The sequence below is a fragment of the Hipposideros armiger genome, unplaced genomic scaffold (assembly GCF_001890085.2).
Source record: "Hipposideros armiger isolate ML-2016 unplaced genomic scaffold, ASM189008v1 scaffold_87, whole genome shotgun sequence".
Taxonomy (NCBI): Eukaryota; Metazoa; Chordata; class Mammalia; order Chiroptera; family Hipposideridae; genus Hipposideros; species Hipposideros armiger.
This window is the reverse complement of record NW_017731437.1, coordinates 102,432-125,380: the sequence shown is the minus strand read 5'-3', so window position 1 is coordinate 125,380 and position 22,949 is coordinate 102,432. Positions and strand designations below refer to the sequence as shown.

General features: G+C 49.5%; 2 protein-coding genes across 5 annotated transcripts in view; one reads left to right on the top strand and one right to left on the bottom strand.

The window, feature by feature from the left end:
- The window catches only part of RAB37 (RAB37, member RAS oncogene family), a 50,598-nt gene that overhangs the window by 7,722 nt on the left and 19,927 nt on the right, over window positions 1-22,949 (bottom strand). For 2 of the 3 annotated variants that reach the window (XM_019644360.1, XM_019644362.1), the window contains exon 2: window positions 5,194-5,304. In XM_019644360.1, the coding sequence (XP_019499905.1) occupies window positions 5,194-5,304 (111 nt within the window). Of the gene's footprint in view, window positions 1-598; window positions 789-5,193; window positions 5,305-22,949 lie in introns of those variants that run through there. The other variant, XM_019644361.1, reaches the window with a different exon arrangement.
- CD300LF (CD300 molecule like family member f) overlaps window positions 12,421-22,949 on the top strand; it is a 22,126-nt gene continuing 11,597 nt past the window's right edge. Inside the window, exons 1-4 of one of the 2 annotated variants that reach the window (XM_019644358.1) lie at window positions 12,421-12,594; window positions 18,311-18,634; window positions 19,985-20,117; window positions 22,431-22,543. In XM_019644358.1, the coding sequence (XP_019499903.1) occupies window positions 12,552-12,594; window positions 18,311-18,634; window positions 19,985-20,117; window positions 22,431-22,543 (613 nt within the window). In that variant the 5' untranslated portion in view covers window positions 12,421-12,551. The remainder of the gene's footprint in view (window positions 12,595-18,310; window positions 18,635-19,984; window positions 20,118-22,430; window positions 22,544-22,949) is intronic. The other variant, XM_019644359.1, reaches the window with a different exon arrangement.

The following is a 22,949-nucleotide window of genomic DNA, read 5'->3' as shown; positions in this document are numbered from 1 at the left end:
CTGCACACTGGCTAGCAACATCCTCCTGGAAGAAAGCATGAAGCAATCGTGGAAAGGGAAGAGGTAGAACTTGGGGGCACCTGGGGACCTCAAGAGTTTTGGGTCTAAGGCCTGGAAACTGGCTGTTAAGTGTTAGCCGAGAGCTTAGCTGGGAAAGGGTCATTAACCTAAAGTTGCTCAGCCGCCAGGGGGCGTCCACTCCCGGTGTCCAAGCATCCCTATATCCCAGCACTTCGGGTGCCTGTGCCCAGGAGGGTAAATCCTTATCGAGAATCATGGGGTTCCCGGGGGGCTCATCTTGGCGGGAGAGTGGCAGAAGAAAACTGGGTGGGGAGTCACTTCCGACCTTCCTCTCCCGTCTTCCACAGTGCTATCTCAGATCCCTAGAGACTGGAATGGTCCCAGGGGCTGTGTCTCGACCCTCCCTCCCTCCCCTGGGACACCCCGCTGCCTGCGGGAAGAGCTGAGTGCAACGCAGATGCAGCCAGAAAGGCGCCTGGGCCCGGGAACGCCAGGGTCTTAGGGCAAAGCACGTGGGAAAGGGTAGCCCTCCAAGCCGGCACGGGAGTCCCCAGCGCTGGGCGCAATGCCCACCCACCTTGCCCGTGAGATCGTAGCTCGGACTGCAGGGCGGGGAGAGCTCGGGGGCCTCGCCGCCCCGGGTGGCAGCGGCGCCAGGCGTGCCTGTCATGTTCCTGGACGAGAGGTGAGCTGGGGCAGGCGGCCGGCGAGGGACAGCTCAGAAATAGCTCCGCCTTAGGCTCCACCCACTCCTTCCCCCCTCCACCTCCCGGACCCGGACCCCGACAGGCTCCTCCCTCCCTCCCGCCACCCCAGCAACACCGGCCCTGGGCGGGCTGTCCCGCGAGGGCAGGTAGGACCGCAGTGTCAGTGCCCGAAGGGGCAGGAGGGCCCCCTAAGCAACGGCGACCCGGCTTCCTCCTCTGAGGGCATGGGCCAAATCCAGCCCCAGGAACGGTTCCCCAAGGTCGCCGGCCGTCGAGGTTAGGCGCCCACGGGGAGCGGTCCCTGGGGACCCGGCTTGCTGCGGAAGGTCTGGCATCGCTGGGATCAGCGCACCGGCACCCGTGTTCCCGCTGCCACTGCTCAGCGCGGCCAGCAGGCGGCGCCCGAGCCCGGCCAGCTGGCGATCACCAGGTGGCCCCCCGGGTGGGGTCGGTGTAGTGGGGGTGGGGAGGCTGGAGACGCACCTGCTGAGGGCCGCGCTGCCTTTGAGAGGAGGCGTGCTTTCTGAGGGCTGCGATCAGGCAGTTTCACTTTTGTTAATGCAGTCCAGCCTGAGCGCATGTGAATGTAATGTTATTTACCGACCGACATTCATTCACCTTTCCACATCTGGCCTCTGGTTGGTTGGTGCTCGAACTTGGACCCTTCAGAATGGATCACTTCTCATTTGTCCCTAGCCTGTTGGGCTGTGCCCAGGATATTGCGCACGTGGATGGCAAAGCCTTCCCCTCACTCCCCTACTAATCGAGGCACTCCTGAAGGCAGGGCCGGCCTTGTTCACATGTGCTCCCCTCCCCCGCCCACCATTGGCACCTACAATGGTAGACCTTTAATGTTTGGTACCAAATGGATTCAGGAAGTTGTGGACCCTTTTGTGCAGAGGCTCCAGGTCATCCTAGGAACCCTGCCGCTCCTGGTGGCAGAGGGTAGGGGTATGTCCTGGGTTGCCCATAGCCGCGTTCAGGAGTTCTGTGGCCTGGGCCAACCATTCAATTACTCCTCTCCTGACATTCTATACAAGCTCATTCAGCTCACCGCCCACTCTCTCTGAACAGGGTGGGTGCGTTATAAAGGGACTGTTTGAGGGGCACCTCTTTACTTAGGTGTTGGGGGGTGAGTGGCAAGGGCAGGAGTGGCTTTGGGGACTGTGTGTGTACCCACCTCCAGCCCTGTGATTTTTGTCACCAGCTGGGGTTATTTTCTGGAGGTGGACATGCCATAACGTCATATGTACATTGGGTGGGATTCCAACAGGGAGCGATGTCTGGGAGAGCAGAAGCTGCGTCAATGATGGATTTAGACTTCATTTGGAAAGCAGCCGTGAGCCACTGGGGGTGTTGGGTGGGGGGTGAGCAGAGCGAGGCTTCCTGAAGATGAATTTTGCAGTGGTGTTTAGGCAAGACTAGAGAGTTTAGGGAACACTGAGGCAAGAAGTAACAAGGAGGACCTGAATTGGGGTGGGAGAGGGGCTGGCTAGAAAGACGACTGTGTGAACCCCATTGATGTCAGCACCCCAATAAACTCATCAGCAGGACCTGGCATCCAGTGTGATGATGCAGGTGAAGGAGGAATTGAGGAAAACCTTGATTTGAGAGTCATCCACACAGAACCTGGGCAGGTTCCACTACCAGAAGGCAACGGGCCTCCTGGTTTCTGGGGTAAGAATTGCTCAGAGACCCTGGCAAACCCAGCTAGTCACCCCACTCACCCCTGTCCTGTAAAGTGGAAGACCCAGGACTCCTTCCCTCTCCTGCTGCCCAGGCTGCACTCTGCAATAGAGCTGGGCCTGCAGGAGCTTCAGTGGCCCCCTCTGCCTCAGTTACCACGACCCAAGAATTCTGGGCCACAGCCAGGACCAGCCATGGGGCACTTGCAAATAGCCAGCTGGAAGCAGTATTTCAAATCTCTGTGTGAATGACATGGACAAGCGAGTGTCTTGTAGACTGGCTCTTCAGGGACCCCCAGACCACTGATGAAGAAGACCCCAATGTCCTCCAGCCCCTTTGTTCAACATGATACGGGAGACTTTAGCTGCTGTGCAAAGAGCTACCTGCTCTGAGCGGAGGGTTGGAAAAATACCTGTCTCTGGAAAGGAAAGGAATGGAGGGTCTTGAGCATAGACAGGTGTGGGAAAGGGGCTTGTGGAGGAGACAGATATTTTTCTCAGCAAGAGCTTCAAACCTCTTTGTAAGTGAGCAGCTGTGTCTAGGCCCAGGGTTGGTCATGTGGCTCCTATCACAGGCTGCTGTTGCTGTCCCCCACCACCAGTGTGTGTGTGTCTGGCGGGGGGGAGGTCCCCTGGGTTTGTGTCCCAGCTAAGGAGCAGGGTATGGTCTGTTTGTGCTCCTAGGTCATACACTTGACCCAGGTGTCCTCAGGCTCAGGCCTGAGTCGGGCCCTCAGGCCCTCACTCAGTGTAAGCGGTCCAGGAGTTCGTCCTGAGGCGAATCAAACCTTCCTGGTGCTGACCACTGCCAAGCAAACAGTGAGGCTCTAGAAGGTTCAGACTGAGGAGGGAGGAAAACCCTGGCCTGGCCTGTCTCGGGCTGCTTCAGTCTCAGTTCCACCATATACTTCCTTCTTTCTCACAGCGAGCTGCCTTACTTTCTCCACCAGGCTATTGTGGCAAACTTTGGAGGTCCCACCCTGTGCATCTGTGGAGAGTGAATCAGGGTTTGCTCACCCATAACCACACCCACGTCCGCCTCACTCTCTGCCCTCCGAGTCTGAGAGGCAGGAGGACGAGCGTGGAGTGGGCGAGGAGATGTGAGTGTGACTGTGAGGGTAGCATGTGCCCTGTGTGCTGAGGGGAAGGTTGGGCATGGGGGACGCCTGGCACTAGACATCGTGGTTCACTTCATGGCAGCTGGTCCAGCGCCTCAGGGACTGTCAGGGCAGCCTCGGCTCCCTGGGACTCAGCCCTTCCCTTCCCACACTCGGGGCCCAGCTGCTCCCCGTCGCGGGAGAGCCCTGGGCACTGGTACTTCAGGTTGGATTCCAGACCCTGACACTCACCCTGGCCAGTCTCTCATTTCTGCTTCACTCTGAAGGCCTGTTCATCAGGGGCCCTCACCTTTCTCACTGTGACCCAACGGGCAAGCCCAATTTCTGGGGTTCTTCTTTTCTCTTCCCACCAGTGTGAGTGTGCTGTGTCCCAGCCCCAAGTGTGGCCTCAGGGGCCTGAGCTCTGCTCGGTCCCAGAGGCTGGCCTCTCAAACACCAATGCTGCCCAAGAAATGACGTTTGCTCTTCCTCATCTCTGGACACTAGGATTCTGGAGACCCCAAAGGAGGGCCATGCAGCGCCTGCCACAGCCCAAGAGAGGAGCCAAACCCTCTCTAAAGATCTTCCCAGGATTCAAGGGTCACTGAGAGTGGCCAGCAGGCGTGGTACAAGTGGAGAGAAAGGATGGGCAGTGGAGGGAGGACTTCTTGGCCCACAGAAGGGCTGTGGGTTGGGAATACTTCCTTAATCTGAGCTGCCTTGCTGCGCTGTGTCCAGGGAGAGACGGAGAGATAAAAACTGAACTTTAACCTTTGACCTGCCAGCATGACAATGCTAAGTTTGGACTGCGCTTAAAAATTTAAGCCATCCCTTTGCTTCTCCAGATTCTTCTTGCCCTGGAAGGTGGACCTGAGCAATCTGTATCACGGTATTCCCTTGCTGATTAAGAAATACAAATATGTCAGTGATAAAAACAATCATGGGGATGTAAAGTACAGCATAGGGAATATAGTCAATAATATAGTAATAACTTCGTATGCTGCCAGGTGAGTGTTAGATGTATTGGGGTGATTACTTCGTAAGTTATATAAATGTCTAATCACTACATTGTACACCTAAAACTAATATATTGTATGTCAACTGTAATTAAAAAATAAACAAAAAATTAAGAAAAACATGAATGCATCTAACAGCATGGCCTATCAACGTAAAGCGAAAATTGGTAAAAATAAAAAAAGAAACTGAAAAATTTGCGTACACACACACACACACACACAAAAGATATTTCCTTGCTTTCTAGCTTCTGGAAATGGGGAGTGTTCAGCCAATGGGGAGTCCCAGAAGGAGATGCAGGGAGCAGGAGAGCAGTGTAGGGGGTAGATTTGCTGCTCTGGCACCCTCTCAGGAGGGTTACTATGTGTTGCTGTGACCCTCCTCCGAGAGTCACAGCTCCTGCCAGCCAGCCCTCTCCACACAACCCTGATTGTCCCTGGGTCTGGTGATGGTTCCCTCCTCTCACCTCTTTTAGGCTAGGGATGGGATGGAGGCCTTGTGACTACTCAAGGGCACTGCGCCGTACCTCCGGTTTCCCCAGCACCCTGCCTCCACCTTGATAAATAGTTTTTATTAAACTTTTATGAATGATCCAACGTGAATGTCCACCTGTTTCCTGCTGGGACCCTGACAGGGGCACACCAGGCCCCAACAGCTGGGAGTGCTTACTGTGAATCCGATGCCCACGGTGGCTGAGAAGGAGCCTGGGATGAACTTGCCCTGGTCAAACTGAACCAGCAGAGATGTCTTCCCCACGCCACTGTCGCCCAGCAGGATGGTCTGAAAGGGAGCAACAGAGAGGTGTGAGGACTTGCAGTGTGAATTAGGCTTCTGCATGTCCTTGTGGCTGGGGGAGTGGGCTCCTTTGAAACACACGTACACATGTGTGCACACACAAAAACACACATGCACAGACACACACAGACACACACTCACACACACAGAAGAGTACACACACGTGCCAAACTTTTGATTTCCTACTGAAGTCACTGAAGAAGCCATGAAAGCATAGAGGAAACCTTGTTTCACCCCAAGTTAATAAATATCTAAGGTGACCATGAGAATGTGCCTCTTGGACTTCCACTCACAGGGGTGTATGTGGCTGAGGGCCCCCTGCTGCGCTCTGCAATCCATCATTGGTGTCTGCATGGCGGCCCGGCTGCCCACTGGCGATCCCCAGCGAAAGGCGGAGCGTGGCAGGGACACTGACGCAGGCCTGTTTCCGGGAGACACGGGGCTCCCCTAACGGCTGACGTCAGCTGGAGGACCTCCTCGTGGTTTTACAGGGCCTTCTTCCAGGGACTGTATGGTGGTCTCAGACACGTCCACTCAACCTTCCTGGCCTGTCTCCTTCACGTGGGGTCAGACCTGTGTCATGGCCTGATGGCTCTCCCCTCCACTTCTGGTTCCTATCTTCTTTCTCCCATAGGTGTTTCCCCTGATAAAAATCCCTGCACATTTAATTCCCTTTTGACACCTGCTTTTCGGAAGACCTGGATGAACACAATGGGTCTCCTGTATGGAAAAGTCTTAGAAAAATAGTCTATAGAATAAACAAGTAATAAACAGTATGTCTGGCTATATGCCTTAGGAAGAGTTTGCACTTGGCCCTGGAACAAGGCCTTGGAGAGGGCAGCGTTTCAAAGAGAAAGAAGAGTTTGGGGAAAGAGAAGAGGCCCCTTCTGTACTGGGAGGGAGGAAGGGCGGGGTGGGGGGGGGAATTAATGTGGAAATTCAGGTGCTGTATGGGGAAGAAAATTGTAAGCAACAGAGAAGAAATATACACCCAGAGGCTGGTACCAGCAGTCTCTCAGTGAATGAATGAATGAATGAACGAATGAGTGGATAAATGCCTTAGTCTCAAAGTGGACAATAGCCACTTTTCAAAGGCAAGCATGCAAGTTGTTGGAAAGGCTCAGGAGATGCCAACTTTAGCTGGACTTAATAAATAAATAAATAAACAAATAAATAACTGAAAATATAAAAACATAAAGATTGACAGGGCTTTCTTGGGCCCGACCTACGGCCCCAGCACTGTTTGTCTCTGACAGTGTCATCAAATTGGTAGCAGGGCAAACATGAGGTTGTCCATGATGTTGACCTTGGATGTCCCTTGTCTGTGGTCCCCTAACCCCCTCTTCCCATACCAAATTCTATCTGGCTTTTATTTCCTCCTGGGTTTAATGGCCCCATTGTTTGTTATGTATAGTGGTTTTAATAATTTACATCTCAAATCCAACTTCCTCAGGCTTGAAGAAGTGCTTCCCTGAGAGAATATTCCAGAACGTGAGGAGTCAGTTCATCCATCTCCGCCTTGTTCATTTACTAAAGAATATAAAAGACTCTAATTCTTTTCCCTTTTATCTATTTCCTTCCCAAGGGGAAGCGTTCTCATCATCTTCTTCTCTCATTATGTGAAAACAGTCACATCTTTTTGGGACCTTTTCTGGTTCAGTGAGGACACGATCCAGGGTGACAGGGTTCAGCATTTCAGATCCAGCTGAATCCTGCCTTCAGCCAGGGCAGAACGATGCTCTCGTATTGGCCTTTCTAGAAACAGCAGTTCCGTGGAGATGATCACATCAGGAATCAGCTGATGACTCGAAGAACCTTTTTCTGGGCCACAATGGAGAGTTTAAACGGATTAATTTACACACATTGTTGAATTATTTCCCCCTAAATCCAGGACCTCCCTGAAACCTGGCCCTCCTCTGTTTGTGCCCCTCTACATGAAATGTGTGGTCCACAGGACCAAAGGTCCGTGTCCCTTTCATAGATTATACTTTGCCCCAAACTCACTGCTACTGTCACATGTCTGAGGAATGGCCAAGGGGCAACGGCTTTGTAGGCGTGTGGACAGAGCTTGGATGTGAAGCCTGAAGTTTCCACATCATTCTCCTGAGGACCTTCAGGATGTGGAGTGTGCAGGAGGGGAAGAGCTCAAGGATGCCCTGTTTTACTAAGTGTTTGATGTCAGGTTCCTTCTTCACTGTCAGCACTGAACAGGATCTAAAGGCAGCTGTTTTCTCTCTTAACCTCTCCAGCAGGAGGCAGATGACATGCTTACGTGAGTCAGGCCGGGCTTGAATCTGCCTCTGTAACTGGCTCTGCCAATTACATGCCATGGGGCCTTAAACAAGTTGCTTGTTCTCTGAGCCTTGATTTTTATTTTTTATTTGAAAAGTGGAAATTACGTCACCTTTCCTCTAGATATGTAGGGAGGATTCAATGTGATAGCTACATAAAATATGGAGCATAGCACATAGTGGGTAGAAAAGATGAAGGATGACATGTACTTGGGACCAAGGTGAACTGAAAGGGTGCAGGAGTGGCTGCTGAGAACAATCCTGGTTTACCACTGGTTCTTAGGTGCTAGACAGAGTTCCTCAGCAGAGCTTACAGAGCCAGGGGAAGATTGACAATGCAGTAAAAATAGCTCATTTGTTTATTCATTGCCCATCAGTTATTTATGAACTCTTTTTTTTTTTTTTTTTTTAGCTGAGCCATCCTGCTACCTGTTGGCAGCTCAGCGGCTGCTCAGCTCGGGCTGGACTCGAACCGCTGTTGCTCAGAGCTCACACTCTTGAGCGAGCTCTTAACCAACTGAGCCACTCGGCCGGCCCCCATCAGTTATTTATAGAGCATCTACTGTGTGCCAAGTGTGGTTTTAGCCACTGGAGACACAGCCCTTATGGGCCCTTAGTCCAGAACGGGAGAGAACCAACTAAACCAGCCCTTTCTTTCTTTCTTTCTTTCTTTCTTTCTTTCTTTCTTTCTTTCTTTTTTAAATTTTATTGGGGAACAGCCATGGTCATTGGTTACACATCGCTTTCATGCTACAATGGCATAGTTGACTCTTTCAGGAAGGGAACAGCTCACAGTGGCCCATGTGGGGATCGAACCTGCAACCTTGGTGTTGTCAGCACCATGCCCTAACCAACTGAGCTAACCTGTCACTGCTAAACCAGCCATTTCAATATGGGAGCTCTGTCGCCAATGAACAGATTGGGGTCTGAAAACAGATTGTCTGTAGTTTGCAAGTCCACAGTGACCATGAGGAGTCTGGGTGGCCATCCCTGGATGCATTTACACCCAGAAGAAATGTGAGTTGTCTCCCCAAAGCTTTAAAACCACCCTTCTTTTTTTTTTTAATTGGGGAATTGGGGGAGGGGAACAGCATTGGGGAATCAGGGAAGGGAAACAGACAAGTTGCTGTCCTTTTGGTTCTTCAGTTTAGTTGTGGAGGACGTCGCTTCACTTGCCCATGTTGGTATTATCATTGCACTCTTCCCGGGTGAGGCAGATCGGTTGCTGGCCACTGGACGGCTACTCACAGTGGCTCTTGGCAGCTCACGCCGGCTGCCAGCCACTCATGATAGCTCACAGCAGCCCACTGCAGCTCCACTGCAGTCTACACTGTCGCTGGTGACTCATGGCAGCCCAGCTGCAGGTCGAGTTGTTGTTCACCATCTTAGCTGTAGAGGGTGCTGCATCACTGGCCCTCATGTGGGATCCAAACTGGGCCCTGCTGCTCAGAGCTGGCGTCCCAAGCCAACTGCTAACCAACGCACCACTCAGCCGGCCCTAAAACCACTCTTGATGACGTTTGTTTACAGGACATCTTTTCCCAAAGTAGACAGTGTTGTTTGCAATGAAAATCTGTTGAGCAATGAGTGACATGAGCTCATACAGCACATTAGTGACACTTCTTGATTTCTGAACTAACTATGCATTTCTGCAGGAAGAGATAAAAGGCATAAGTCTAAACCTTGATGTTAAAAGTGGTTATCTCAGGGTGGTGAGATTAGAGGCAATTAAATATGTATGTTTTCCCTTACCTGTATTTCACAATAGTTTTCCTAAAATGAACATGTATTGCTTTTGTAAGCTTATTGTTTTGAATCACAAGCCACCGATGGTTGGTCCGAGGTCTGTTCTGATCTGAACCACATCAAAGGGAGACTTGAGGGGCAGAAAGGGGCCATCCGGGAGGAGATGCGAGGGAAAGGCAGAAAGGCTGAGAGGATCTGGGTGCACAGAAGCCAGGGGGCAGCTAAAGCCGTACAGAGCGGAGTGAATGCCTGTGAATATCAACACCAGCCTGAATCTTCCAGAGACAGGCAGCTGCTGTAGGGCGGGTCTATGTTTTGTGGGGTCTTATTTTCATAGTTTCTGTTTCCACAAAAATGCTGCAATGAACTGTCCCAAACTCAGTGACACACAACAAGGTTGTGAGTCGGCAATTTAATCTGGGTGGTCCTTCTGGTCTCGAGTGGGCTTCATGGGTGTTGGGGGTCAGCAGGCTGTTGGCTGGGGCAGCTTGGCCCTGCTCCACATGTCATTCCACCCACCCACAGGCCAGCCGGTGCATTCTCACGGCAGAGGCAGAGGTGCATGAGAACAAGAGGAAATGTAAGAGGCCTCTGTGGCTGTTTGGAACTGATGCATCATTACTTCTGCTGCATTTTCTTGGGCAAAATAGGTCACAGGTCTGGTCCAGACTGGGAGGTGGAGGGGAATAGACCCTGCCTCTTTAGTGAGGACAACTATGGAGCCAAAGTGTAGGTAGACAGGGTGGGACCGTCTACCACAGGCCTGAGGGTATACAACATTGAGGCCCCTTTTTAGGAAAAAGGATGCTAAATTATGAACACAAAATTGAATATAGAGCTTTGAAAGGAGCCTGATTAAGTGAGAGGTGCTGATGTTTAATAAGCTTCATGGCAAATCTGCCTCTTTTTCACTTTCACAAAGAAGTAAGAAGCTAGAAACTGCACTGAGCACCCCGACAAGGGGAACACAGCAAAGGCGCTGTCATGCTGGTGGCACAGCCTGAAGTGAAACGGCTTCAGCCCTGAGGCACCTAGATCCTGGTGACCGTCAGCTCTGGTCCCAATGAAGTCTGTCTCAACAGTTTCTTGTTGCTCCTCCATGGACAGTCTTAGTTCCTTGGTTTTCTTCAGGTCCACTTGGTTTAGACTTTGAGTTTTGTCATTCTCAAGTGGGCCTTGCAACAAACTTCTCATGGACCTTCTATTCCAGAGTGGAAGAGACCCAGAGAAACTGGCCCTTTTAATACAGGAGTGTCTCCACCTATGAACAGATTGAGTTCTGAAAACAGATTGTATTAATAGTTGGCAAGTCCGCAGTGACCACGACAAATAGCTTGAGCAAGACTCTGTTCTTTATAACCAGGAGAAGCCAATGAAGCCAACACACACACACACACACACACACACACACACACACACACACACACACTACACACGCACACACACAATGTGTATGTACACATGCACACATATGCACACACATGTACACATACACAAAGGTGCTTTGGGGCAGGGCGAATTTCAGATAATCTGTCCAATCCCTTCTTTCACGCTGAGGACATGGAACCCTGGGGAGGTAACTGATTCATGCAGAAGTCAATGACCCATCCAGGACTAGGGCTTCAACTGGGTCTTTGGGTACACAGGACCCTCAGCATAGCCCGACTCTCCTGTAGTTTCCAGAGGCACTTGTTTAGAGGAGCAGTCTTGCCACCATTCCGAGACACTGGGTCATTTTCTGTACTTGATGTAAAAGGGAACCCTCCTTCTCTAGGCTGGGCCTAGGATGGCCCAGGATCAGAGGGACGACTCCGAGCAGGTTTGAGGCTGTTCACTCCTTACTGCCCACGCCCAAGAAAGGAAAGTTTACCTGACGACCCTCAAAGCATCTGCCCCCTTGTTTTTCAGGCTGTCACTGTCCCTATTTGCGGAGGCCTCTCAGCATACCAGCACAGTGCCCTGGGCAGAGGGTGGCCTTGGGGATCAGTGAGGGCCACAGGGCTGACCGAGTTCTCACCCCCCATTGTTGACCTTGCTTTATGGTCTGGAGATATGTAAAGTGAAAGGCCGGCTCTGGCCACATCCTGGAAAAGCCACAGCTTATCAGCGGCTGTGTTTTTCTATGCAAATAACCATCCTGCACTCCTACACATTCCTGACTAGGGTGTGAGGGGATTAGGTCCCTCCTTGGGGCTCACTTGCTCTTCAAGATGTTACAGGGTGTGTGTGACACATAGCAAAAGTGGTCCCAGGAGAGAAATATGAGAAGGGCTCCATCTTTTCCTAATCTCTGTGCTCCATCCGAGGGCTTGCTGGGATCCTGATGGGCTCAGAGGTGTCAGAAAGTCGGGAGCAAGTAGAGCTGGTATTTCAGCAGATAGATATTATAAGGTGGGGGGTGAGGAGCAAGGAGGCAACAACCATGAGCAAGGAGCTGGTTTCTTCAGACAGGAGCCCTTGGTATGACTGAGAAGCTTCTGGAAGATGCAGGCTGGTGTTGACACCCACAGATATGGGTTGGGGCACAGCAAGAAGAGTTTTGGGTATGTGCTCAGGACAGAGGCCCCTCTTGCCCGTTGCACCAGTAGTTTCCCTTTGTTTGAGCCCCTTTTCGGCGGTCTGGGCTTTGATCCCCCTCAGGCTCCTCTTTCCAACCTCTGGCGTAGAACCCCTCCTCTGGCTTTCTGACTTTCGCCCCAAATTCCCCTTAATGTGATTGAACTCCTGCGAATCTGGCTACACCTGAAATTCCCGGTTTAGGGCATTGTGTCCCTTAGCCTTGGCTATCCAAGAACTCTTCCAGGGCGCTGGGTTTCCCCTGCCCCTGTCTTCCCACCTGTGGAGAGGATTGCATAAGAGCCAGCTTGAGCACATGGGTCTGTATCTGCAATTTCCAGAAGACCTAGAAGCATCGCAAAGTTCTCTTTTTAGAGAGCACATGGTGGCCCCAGACAGGAAGGTGTTTCTCAAAAGCTTATTCACAATCACTATGACTTCTTGTATTGCCAACTGTCTTAACATTTCACCCAGTCCACTTCCTTCCTCTTTTGGTTTTATTCACCAGTGGGAAGTGACCGAAGGAGGAAGTGCAACAGCAAGAGTGAACGAAAGTAAAGGTTGGAAGATGAAGGAGTGGTCTCCGTAGTTGGCTCTCGCTGACGGGCTCCAGCCAAGGGGACCCGTGCATCTAGAAAGATGAGCCTGTTGCTGCTCTTCACCCTTCTCTTCCAGCTTTCAGGTGAGTGGGGTCTGGGTCTGTACGCATGGGAAAATGTTATGGGGAAGGAGGGAGTGGCTGCCAGACGGAGGAGGGGGCCCAGCAGGTGTCTGGCTGAGAAGTGGACCCCATTGCTAGGTAGTTCCTCCGGGCCATGAGCCTGTGTGTTTCACCCACTCAGCCACTCACCCAGTGTTTCAATGCTTACAGTTGCTAATGCAGAGATATTGAGCACAGCCTTCATGATGAACTCAGCACAAGGAATAATTCCTGACCACCCAGAGGCTGATGTTTCAAAATGGACAGATGGGCCTCACTGGTCAAAGCAGAGAGGCCCTGGTACTCGGGCATGCTGGTGAATACTTGCTCTTGGACCTTTGTGAAAGCGTTATGAGCAAGGGAAGGCTTTGGGGGAAGAAGTGAAGATGGAGGAGACTTGAAGGAAGAAAAGCAAGGAGTTTGCCAGGCAGGGAGGGAATGGTGATGCTAGGCATTTGGGGTAGAAGGAAATAGAAGTTGCTGAAGGACTGAAAAACCAAGAGGAGGTAGCTTGGTAGGATGAAGAAGAAAGGAGGGCTGAGATACAGGTAGTGATAGCAGGCTGAAGTAAACTTTAAGGTGATGGGTACTGTTTTGACTAAAAATTAAAGAGATTTGCTTGACTTTGAAATGTTGGAGGGCCTCAGAACTCAGTCTTTGGGCTTCTTTTTTGTTTAGAGTCACTCCCTTGTTGATCTCACCTCCTCTGGTGGCCTTAAGTACCATTTTTATACAAAATGACTCCAATTTGGTATCCCTAGCCCGGGCATCCCCCTGGACTCCAGAATCATCTATCCCAGGGGTTGGCAAACTGCGGCTCACGAGCCACATGCGGCTCTTTTGGTACGTTCCGTCTCAAAAGTTTCCCGACCCCTGGAAGAGCCAATCCTGTCCCTCACAACAATTTAAAAATTATCTGACAGCCACAAATATATTTTCACATAATCACCATTATGTGAATAATGTCCTTTAGAAATTTTATAAATGAAGCTATGATAGTTTTATTTTCATTTAAAATTTTACTTCAGAGCCACATGTACGTACCCAAAGAGCCGCATGTGGCTCGCGAGCTGCAGTTTGCCGACCCCTGGCGGCTCTTCCATCTCAAAAGTTTGCCGACCCCTGGTCTATCCAATTGCCCACTGAACATTTCCACTCAGATGTTGACATTTCAAATGTGACCTGACCACACCTTCCGCCTCAAATTCCTCTCTCCCCGACCTTTGTGTTTGGCACCTCCATCTTTATAGGTGCTCAGGCAAAACCTGGGGGCATCCATCTCTTCTTTCACATCCCATAATGATCCTTTGAAAATGGAAGCCAGATCTTGTCTCTCCTCTGGTCGAAACCTTCCGATGACTTCCCGTCCTACTTGGAATAAAAAGCCCTTACAGAGGCTACAAGGTGCTCACCACCTGGGACCCTCCACCGCATCGTCTCTCTGGCCTCTCCTCTACTTTGCTCCCTCTGGCTCAACCCACTTCAGCCACACTGGCTTTTCAGATGTCCTTTGGACATGCTAGGCACATTCCTGCCTCAGGGCCTTTGCACTTGCTGTTCTCTCTGCCCAGAATGCTCTTCCCCAGATAGTCACAGGCTTCGGTCCCCCCTCCTCCCATCTTGCATGTTTTTGCTTCTCACTGAGGCCTTCATTGATGACCCTAATTCAAATAGCAATTCCCTTGCATTATTTGCCTCCACTGCCTGTCGCCTCCCTCCCCCCATCCTGAGAGAATGTAAACCTCAGGAGGACAGGAATCTTGCACCTACAATCACACCAGGTACAGATTGGACAAATAGTATTAGTTGAACGAGTGAATGTGTTTAATGAGGAAGAAACAATATGATTGCTGTAACCCCCCCGCCCCGGCCAAATCTTTCTCTTTCTGCTTTCGTAGAACTGAACAATTGAGACTCTTAACATTAATTGGGCAGGACATACGTTGTTCATGGGAATGTAAAATGGTTTACTTAGGGCAGCTAAGGATGGATATTTATATATGGTGCATGAAAACTTGAGACTGTATCAGAATCTCTGGCAGCGTGAAATTTCACAGTGGTGAGAGCTAGAGACCATTTGACCACACATGGGTAGACCTGAGCTACCAGGGTGCTGGTGAGGAACAGAAATGTGTTGCACTCTAGAATCTGCTTCCTGTGACGTCCACAGGGAACTAAGCAATGACCCACTGCCCTGGGAGGAAAGATGAATTTTTGAGGTTTCTTTTGTGACTTATGAACAAATTTCTGCATCACAAAGGAAAGACAACATTAAGTTAATATTCAAGAGAAGAATACACCTGAAAATAATTCACAGAAAATAAAATTTGAGATGGGGGAGGGAGAAGATTCTAAAAAAAACCTGGGCTGACGACAGATAACATAAAATATATATATAAACTCATTAAGTTTTAACAAAAATGGAAATACTATATATCAAAACTTATGTGACACAGCCAAAGCTGTATTCAAAAGTAAATTCTTAGGGAAAAGTCTGGCAGGTCTGCAAAACAGTTAAACATAGAGTTACCATGTAACCCAGCAATTTCACTCCTAAGTGTACACCCGAGAAAACTGAACACATGTATTTGTATAAAAAAATGTACATGAGGGCTGGCCGAGTGGCTCAGTAGGTTAAGAGTTGGCTTAAGGACATGAGCTCTGAGCAACAGGGCCGCCGGTTCAATTCCTACATGGGCCAGTGACACTGCACCTGAGCTGAGCTGCCACTGAGCTGCCAACAGGTGACAGGATGGCTCAGCTGGTGAGAGCACGTGCTCCTAACAACAAGACTGCCTGTTCGATGGTGGGCTACGCCCGCCCGCAACTAAAGACTGAACTCGGCACCTTGAGCTAAGCTGCTGCCCGGATGGCTCAGTGGATAGAGCGTGCACTCTTAACGACAAGGCAGCTGGTTCGACTCCCGCATGGGATGGTGGCTACGCCCACCTGCAACTAAGATTGAACACAGCAGCTTGAGCTTAGAGGCTACGAGCTGCCGTCGGGAAGCCAGATGGCAACTGGGACCCTCCACAACTAAGATTGAAGATCAACAACTTGTCTGTTCCCCATCCCCAATTCCCCAATACTGTTCCTCTCCCCCAATTTCCCAATTAAAAAAAAGTGCGCATGCACGGTCATAGCAGCATTATTCACAATAGTGAAAAAGTGGAAACAACACAAATGTTATCAATGGATAAATGGATAAACAAAATGTGGTGTATCCATACCATGGAATAGTTAGTATTCAGCTGTAAAAGGAATGAAGTCCTGACACATGCTACAACATGGATGAAACTTAAAAAACATGATGCTAAGTGAAAGAAGCCAGACACAAAAGGTCATACACTGTATGATTCCATTTATATGAAATGTTCAGAAGAGGCAAATCCATTGAGACAGAGAGTAGATTAGTGGTTGCCTAGTCTTCAGGGAAGAGGGAAGTGGGATGCCAATGGGTACAGGGTTTCTTTTGAGGTGATGAAATGTTCTGAAATTAGAAAGAGTTGGGTTTTAATGTCTAAAATAAAAAGAGACAGTTGATGGTTGCAGAACTCCGGGAGTATCTTAAACACCACCAAAGCATGCCCTTTAAAAGAGTAGAATTTATGATATGTGAATTATACCTCAATTTTAAGCAGACAAAAGTAAAATTTTAGCCTAAACATGCTTTCATTAATTTTAGACATGAAGAAAATTATCAGTCTTTAACTTAGCAAATCGGAAAAAGACAAGTGGTAATATCAAGAAAATAAGAGGAGTAAAACTATACATATGAGAAGTTCATAATTTAGAAAATAGAAACAGTAACGTTTACCAACTAAATCTCAAAAGTAGTCAAACGCAGGAAAAAAGAAGGAGGAGAAATAGTGAAGGAGGCAGTCTTGTGGCACATGTAATCAATAAAAATGAAAGAGTGTATGTAATCAAAATGTGTAATCATAATAGATATGCACATTTTAATGATAAAAGGATACTTTATAATTGCAGAACTTTATGCTAATACATACTTCATAAAATAGGTAGCTTTCTGGGGAACAAAACAATGGAGTTGATTCAAGAACAGCAAAAAAACTAGAATAGGTCAATATTGATGGGAAAATAATTTTATGTAATCAAAGAATTTGCCCCAATTGATGTAATGTACAGCATAGGGAATATAGTGAATAATATTGTGATAGCGTGGTATGGTGTCAGACGGCTGCTAGACCTATGGTGATCTCTTTTTTCAGTATGTAAATATTAAATAACTATGGTGTACACCTGAAACTAATATAAAATTGTATGTTAGATATATTTTAATACAAATCTTTTTAAAAACATGGGGAGGGGTTAAAAGTCCAAATAAAACAAACCCACCACCAACAGCCACCACAACAAAAAGAATTTGCCCCAATAAAGAATTTGCCAGATAGTTTTGTAGATAGCTTTTTAGGATTCTAAAGAAACAAAAATTTCTTTGCTGTATATATGCTCTGATTGCAAAGAGCATAAAAATGATGCAAATCTGCCAGACTAATTTTGTGAAACTAACATATCTCTAATATCAAAGCTTGACAAAACATAAAGAAAATTATAGAATAGCGCCTTACTTCTGAATATAGACCGGGAGCTCAGCACAGATGTCAGGCTCAACTGCTAGACAGGGTGTGTGGGGCTCAGGTCATATCTGCTGCTGCCATTTCTAATCAGCCAGTGTTTTTAAAATTGAGAGGTTCCACAAAAGATTTAGGTTTCTGGCTACTCCAGAAAAATGAAAAGATCTGAAACTACAGAGCCTGCTGCTTGCCTGAGGACAATTGGCTGATGTGGAATGGGGGCTCTGCCTTTGCATGGGTCACCTCTCCACGTCTCCGTGGTCCTCACGACTTCCCAGGGTCTGTCACTGAGGCTTAAGTGACAGTTGTCATTTTTCATCATGCTTCAAGTGTTGTTTTTCTTACAGTAAAGATGCATTTCTCTGTATGCAAAGCTGTAGTATTCAAGACAGTATGGATTGGCATAAGGATAGACACACGGATCAATGGAACAGAGTGCAAAATCCATAAGTAACTCACAAATTTGCTTTTTGATAAAGAAATCCAAATAATTCAATGGAGAAAATGGGATGCGAGTGGTATGGATTCCATAGGTGGCATTACTGTTTTGGTGAACTTCCAAGGTGCTCCCCCCCGGGGGGGTTTACTCTAGAACCACTAGAAACCATTAAGACCATTAGGGACACAGCCCCTGCACAGCGGGGCAGGGAGGATGCTTCTGCTGGACCTCCTGTGGTCATCCGTACAGGTCAAGGCAGCAGTCATTCTCCTTAGAAATGGGTCCTCAGGTAGTTCCTCCCCATGAGGCCAGGATGACACAGAGACGGATGCAAAAGGACATTGCTGGAAAGACAGATTATATTGGCTATGGTGGCGGGCGGGGCAGAGGGGGGGTGAATTGCAGGAAGGTATTATTTGGCTCAGTGTCCACATTTTTGTGTCTTTGAGATCTGTAGTTCTGCTCTCAGGTGATTCTCATGGTGGCTCTGACTCAGTGGAATTTTGAAAGAGAAAAGGCCTGTCTTGTGAAAGGTGTATTCCCTCCGTGACTCTATTCAATTCATCAGGCACTGGGACTTGTTGGAGCTATTCACAATGCAGGACGCTGCGGCCCCGCCCTCGGGTGGGAGGTGACAGGCACATGGATTTGTGTTTTCCAGGCTCGGATGATATTTGGGGTCCCAAAACAGTGAGAGGCCCAGAGCAGGGCTCACTGACTGTGCGGTGCCATTATGACTCGGGGTGGGAGGCCTATGTGAAGTGGTGGTGCAAAGGAGCTGTTTGGAGAAGCTGCAAGATCCTAGTTCTGACCGCTGGATCAAAGTGGAAGAAGGGCCGCGTGTCCATCAGGGACCATCAGAGGAGCCGCATGTTCACCGTGACCATGGAGGAGCTCCGGCGAGATGATGCAGACGTTTACTGGTGTGGGATTCAGAGAACTGGAACTGACCTTGGGGTCCCAGTTACAGTGACCATTGGTCCAGGTAAGAGTATGTGTATGTATGGATGTGTCTCTTCATGGTCTGCTCTGTCCTGGTCCCTAAGGTCCCTCTCTAGTGACTTAACTCACTCAGAGTGAACTGTCACAGGGTGGTTGAGTCCTGAGGTTTCAAGGAACCCTGACTGACAGTAGGGATTGGGAGGGCCAAGGCTTCTCTTAGATGCTGTCATGACTCCCAGGGCCTTCTTCAGGATGGGATCAAGTCTCACTGGCATTTTTTTTCTCTCTGCACAGCTCAGTGCCTGAGTCTATTGTCCATAGAAATCAAAGTGATGGTCCCGGTTTCAGCCCCTGGTTCAAAGGGACCCTCTTCCTTGGGACCCAGAGACCTCAATTCCTGTAATGCTTTCCTGGGATCTCTGGGGCCCAGCTAGCTCTCTGTGACGTGAGGGGCTGGGACTTCACAGCTGCCGTTCTCACCCCTTATTCCATATCCAATCTCAGGGAGAAAGAGGCCCAGAAATTGGACGGGGGCCTAATTTCTGAAGTCTGGAAAGGCCTCAGAGGTCAAAGGGCTGCATTCCTGGTGCCTGGAAGCCCATCACGAGCCATTTATGTACCTGGATTTAATGACATTCTCTTCCTAAGTCCTTCTAGAATGCAGACACTCCTGGGAGTATCTTGGTTTGAACACGTTTACCTGTTGGGCTCTGTTTCTGCTGACGCTTGGATAGGCCTTGCCAGCTCACAGGGCACTTGTGGCACAAGGGGGACACACAGTTAACAGAGCCCCCACAAAACCTGGAATCTGGGAAGCCTGTTATACCTGCAAAGCATAGCACGTTCACTGTCTCATGGAGTCCTGACAGTCAGTATTCCTGAGAAGGAACTATTCCCATTGTAGAAACTTAGGAACTTGTCCAAAGTAAAGACTCTTCCTGAACATTGCAATTTTGTTCAGGACTGGTCCTGACCATAGAAGTCACAGATCTTGGGTATGTTACCTGGCAAGCCCCTATTCTGCTCCTGTCCTTGCTGGATAAATAAGACGGGGGAGGCATTGGCTGAAGCCCTGTCATAAGCAGCAGAAGTGCTTAAAGTTCAGCTGAACTCCAGCTGCCCTTGACCTGAAGCAATCCTGGGCCCCCTCACCCTTCCAGGGCCTGCTTGACATCCTCCCCGGGACCTGTGCCCAGCGCTAACTGCCTCTGAGGCTCTGAGTCTCCTAGATGCCAGGGAGATATGAGCAGTCCTGGATATGGGCACCTTCCATGGCCCTGCTCCAGGTTCCTCAGGCCAGGCCCCCCTTCACGCTCCCTAGGCTCAGAACCACGTGCAGGGCTGTGGGTGGGCTAGTAAGCAGCATAGAATGTAATCTGGTCTGTATGCCAAGCAACAACTACAGTGTCGACCACCCCTACCACCTCTACTGCCACCTCCACCAACATCATGTCCACAGTTGAAGTCACCCCAGAAAACATTACATGCATCCCGAATGTGACCAGCCACCAGCCACCTGATGCCAGGTAAGTCAACTTTGATGCTGCTGTTCCCTGTGGCCCACTTGTCCAAAACTCCTCTAATGGGGGGACCCTTTATATAGTCCTAGGTCCCAGCCAGGGTGCCAGGGGCCCTTCCCACTTGCTGTTGGGCTGTACAGTGTCCTTGGAGCCCCCAGATCCTTTCTCCTGGAGCTCAGTGCAGTTTGCAGGTTCATTCAGCCATCCCATTTGTACTGTGTTAACATTTACATGGCCGGCACTGCGTTGAGCTCTGCAGACTCAGACACAGAGCATCATCCCCTGCGGAGCTCAGAGTGTGGGAGATGGACGAGCAGGCAGTCAGGGCCTGTGGCATGGCCGGGGCGTGTGTGGGCATGGGGGTCGTGGTGCTCTTGGTCCAAATTCCGGGAGAACAGGGAGGGCCTGGGGAAGTCCTGTTTCCCTAATTACTGTTATGGCAGCAGCAGTGATACTGATGGTCTCTCATGTCTCTAGAGTAACTGGTAACTCACAGAGGATGTTCCCATCTTTTATTCTATTAACGCTTTGACCTTGCCAACGACCACCTTATGAGGAGGGTTGGGCAGATACACACGTTCCAATTTTACAGAGAAAGAAACTGAGCCCCTCTCATGTTTCTTAGTGCTCTTCCCAGCCTGTGCAGCTAAAGGGGGCTTCTGGAGGCTGAGAGGCCCCTTTCACTTCCTCTCTTCACTCTGCTTGGCCCTCTTGGCTTCGTTTCTAGATCTGCTGTGATCTCCTATTGTTGGGCCCTATGGGACACCCCCAGTCTTTCTATCTCAAGGGCCCCTTTTGTCCCCTCTCCCATGTGCCCTCTGTTTTGAGAGGGTCTTTCTACCAAACTGTTTTTAATAAGTAATAGCTATCGGGTTTCCTCATTTTATGAATCAAAGCCATATGTAATTACCAATTAGGATCTTTGATCAGCATCATAGGGATAATTAAATTCATGTATGCAACAAATGATTATTGAGCACCCACTCAAGCCTATTACTGATTTAAGAAATACAAAGGGATATGGGGATGAACAAAATAATCAAGCTGTCTGCCCTCCAGGCACTTACGACGAAGAGATAATTAATGTACGAAATAGAGTTAATTGATTGATGGATTTATTCTACAAATTTCTATGAATATTGATGAATAAGAGATAGTTCTTGACAGTCAGCTCGGGCCGCCAAAACAAAATACCACAGGCTGGGTGGCTTAAATCACAGGTATTTATTTCTAAACAATTCTGGAGGCCAGAAGTCTGAGTCAATGTGTCAGCAGGCTTGGTTTCTTTGGGCCTCTGTCCTTGGCTTGTAGATGACTGTCTTCTCCCTGTGTCTTCAATGGTTTCCCCTTTGTGTGTGTCTGTATCCTAATCTCTTCTTCTAAGGACCCCGGTCATTTCCCTCCCGGTAGAGCAAGCAAGGGTGAGCATAGTAAGACACGAGGAAAGAAAGTTTGGGGGAGTGGAGGCCATTGTCAGCCTTGGCCATTTTCTTGGAATGAAATAGGGCTGTTGCAAGGTTTTACGCAGAGGAGGGATGTGTTCGAACTTTTGGTTAAAAGGATTCCCCTGGCCACTCTGTTAATGCTGAATTACAGGAGGCAGTATTAGTTGCCTGGGGCTGCCATAATGAACTACCACAAACTGGGGGACTTACGACAACAGAAATTTATTCTCTCACAGCTCAGGAGGCCAGAAATCTGAAATCAAGGTGTTAACAGGGTTGGCTCCTTGGAGCTCAAAGGTAGAATCCGTCCCGTGCCTCTCTCTTAGCTTCTGGAGGCTGCTGCCGATCCTGGGCATTCGTTCACTTGTGGCAGCATCACTCTAATCTCTGCTTTTGTTGACACATGGCCTTCTCCCTGCACGTGTCTGTGCCCAAATCTCCCTTTTATAAGGACACCCGTCGTTGGATTTGGCCCAGCCTAATCCAGTATGACCTCATCTTGATTACATCTGCAAAGATCTTACTGCTAAAGAGGTCACTTTCACAGGAGACCTTCACAGGCTCTGAGTGAACATGAATTATGGGGTGAGGGACACCATTCAACCAGTACAGAGGACACGCGTAGAGGCAGGGAGACCTTCTCAGGGCCTGTTGTCATACAATTTCTGTTAGGCTTCCAGGCCTCCTGAAACTACCTTGCAGAACCCTCCTCCTCTTCTTCTTTTTTTTAAACCATTTTTGAGGGCACCCAGGGATGGGGGTTCCCAGATTGGAAGCCACAGGTGAAAAGGTGTGTGGCCCTCCTTGCTACCAGGTGAATGGGGCAAGGCCCAAAGGTGAGCCAGCGTGCATGGGTGTCTTCTGTTGTTTCCAGCGGTGACTTCTTGAAGCTCAACATACTCCTGCCCATCTTCTGCGCCGTGTTGCTGCTTCTCTTGGCGGCGGCCTCCATGTTGGCTTGGAGAATGGTGAAGCGACGGAAGGACGGTGAGGCGGCCTGACTGAGGTTGGGCTGGGGCTGGGCTGGCCGCAAATGTGTGGGGCCAATGGCCAGAATTGTCATCCGGGAGCCATCTGGCCAAGGGCTTACCCACCTAGTCAGGAAGGGGCGCTGTCCCAAAGGCCACTGGCAGCTGAACCCTGGAGGTGTTGGCATTAGCTGTCTGCCTTGCCCATCTCTCCTGGCTCTCCTCCTCTCTGACCCACCTCCCTCTGTTTTCTGGCTTGGCTCTTGGTGGCAGAGGTGGCAATGGCCTTGGTAGGCAGCCCATTTAGGGTGCCCATACACTGATACAATTCAGGGGAATTCATATGGTTACCAAGGAGGCACTGAGCTGACACGGGGCTAGGGAGAAACACACACACACACACACACACACACACACACACACAC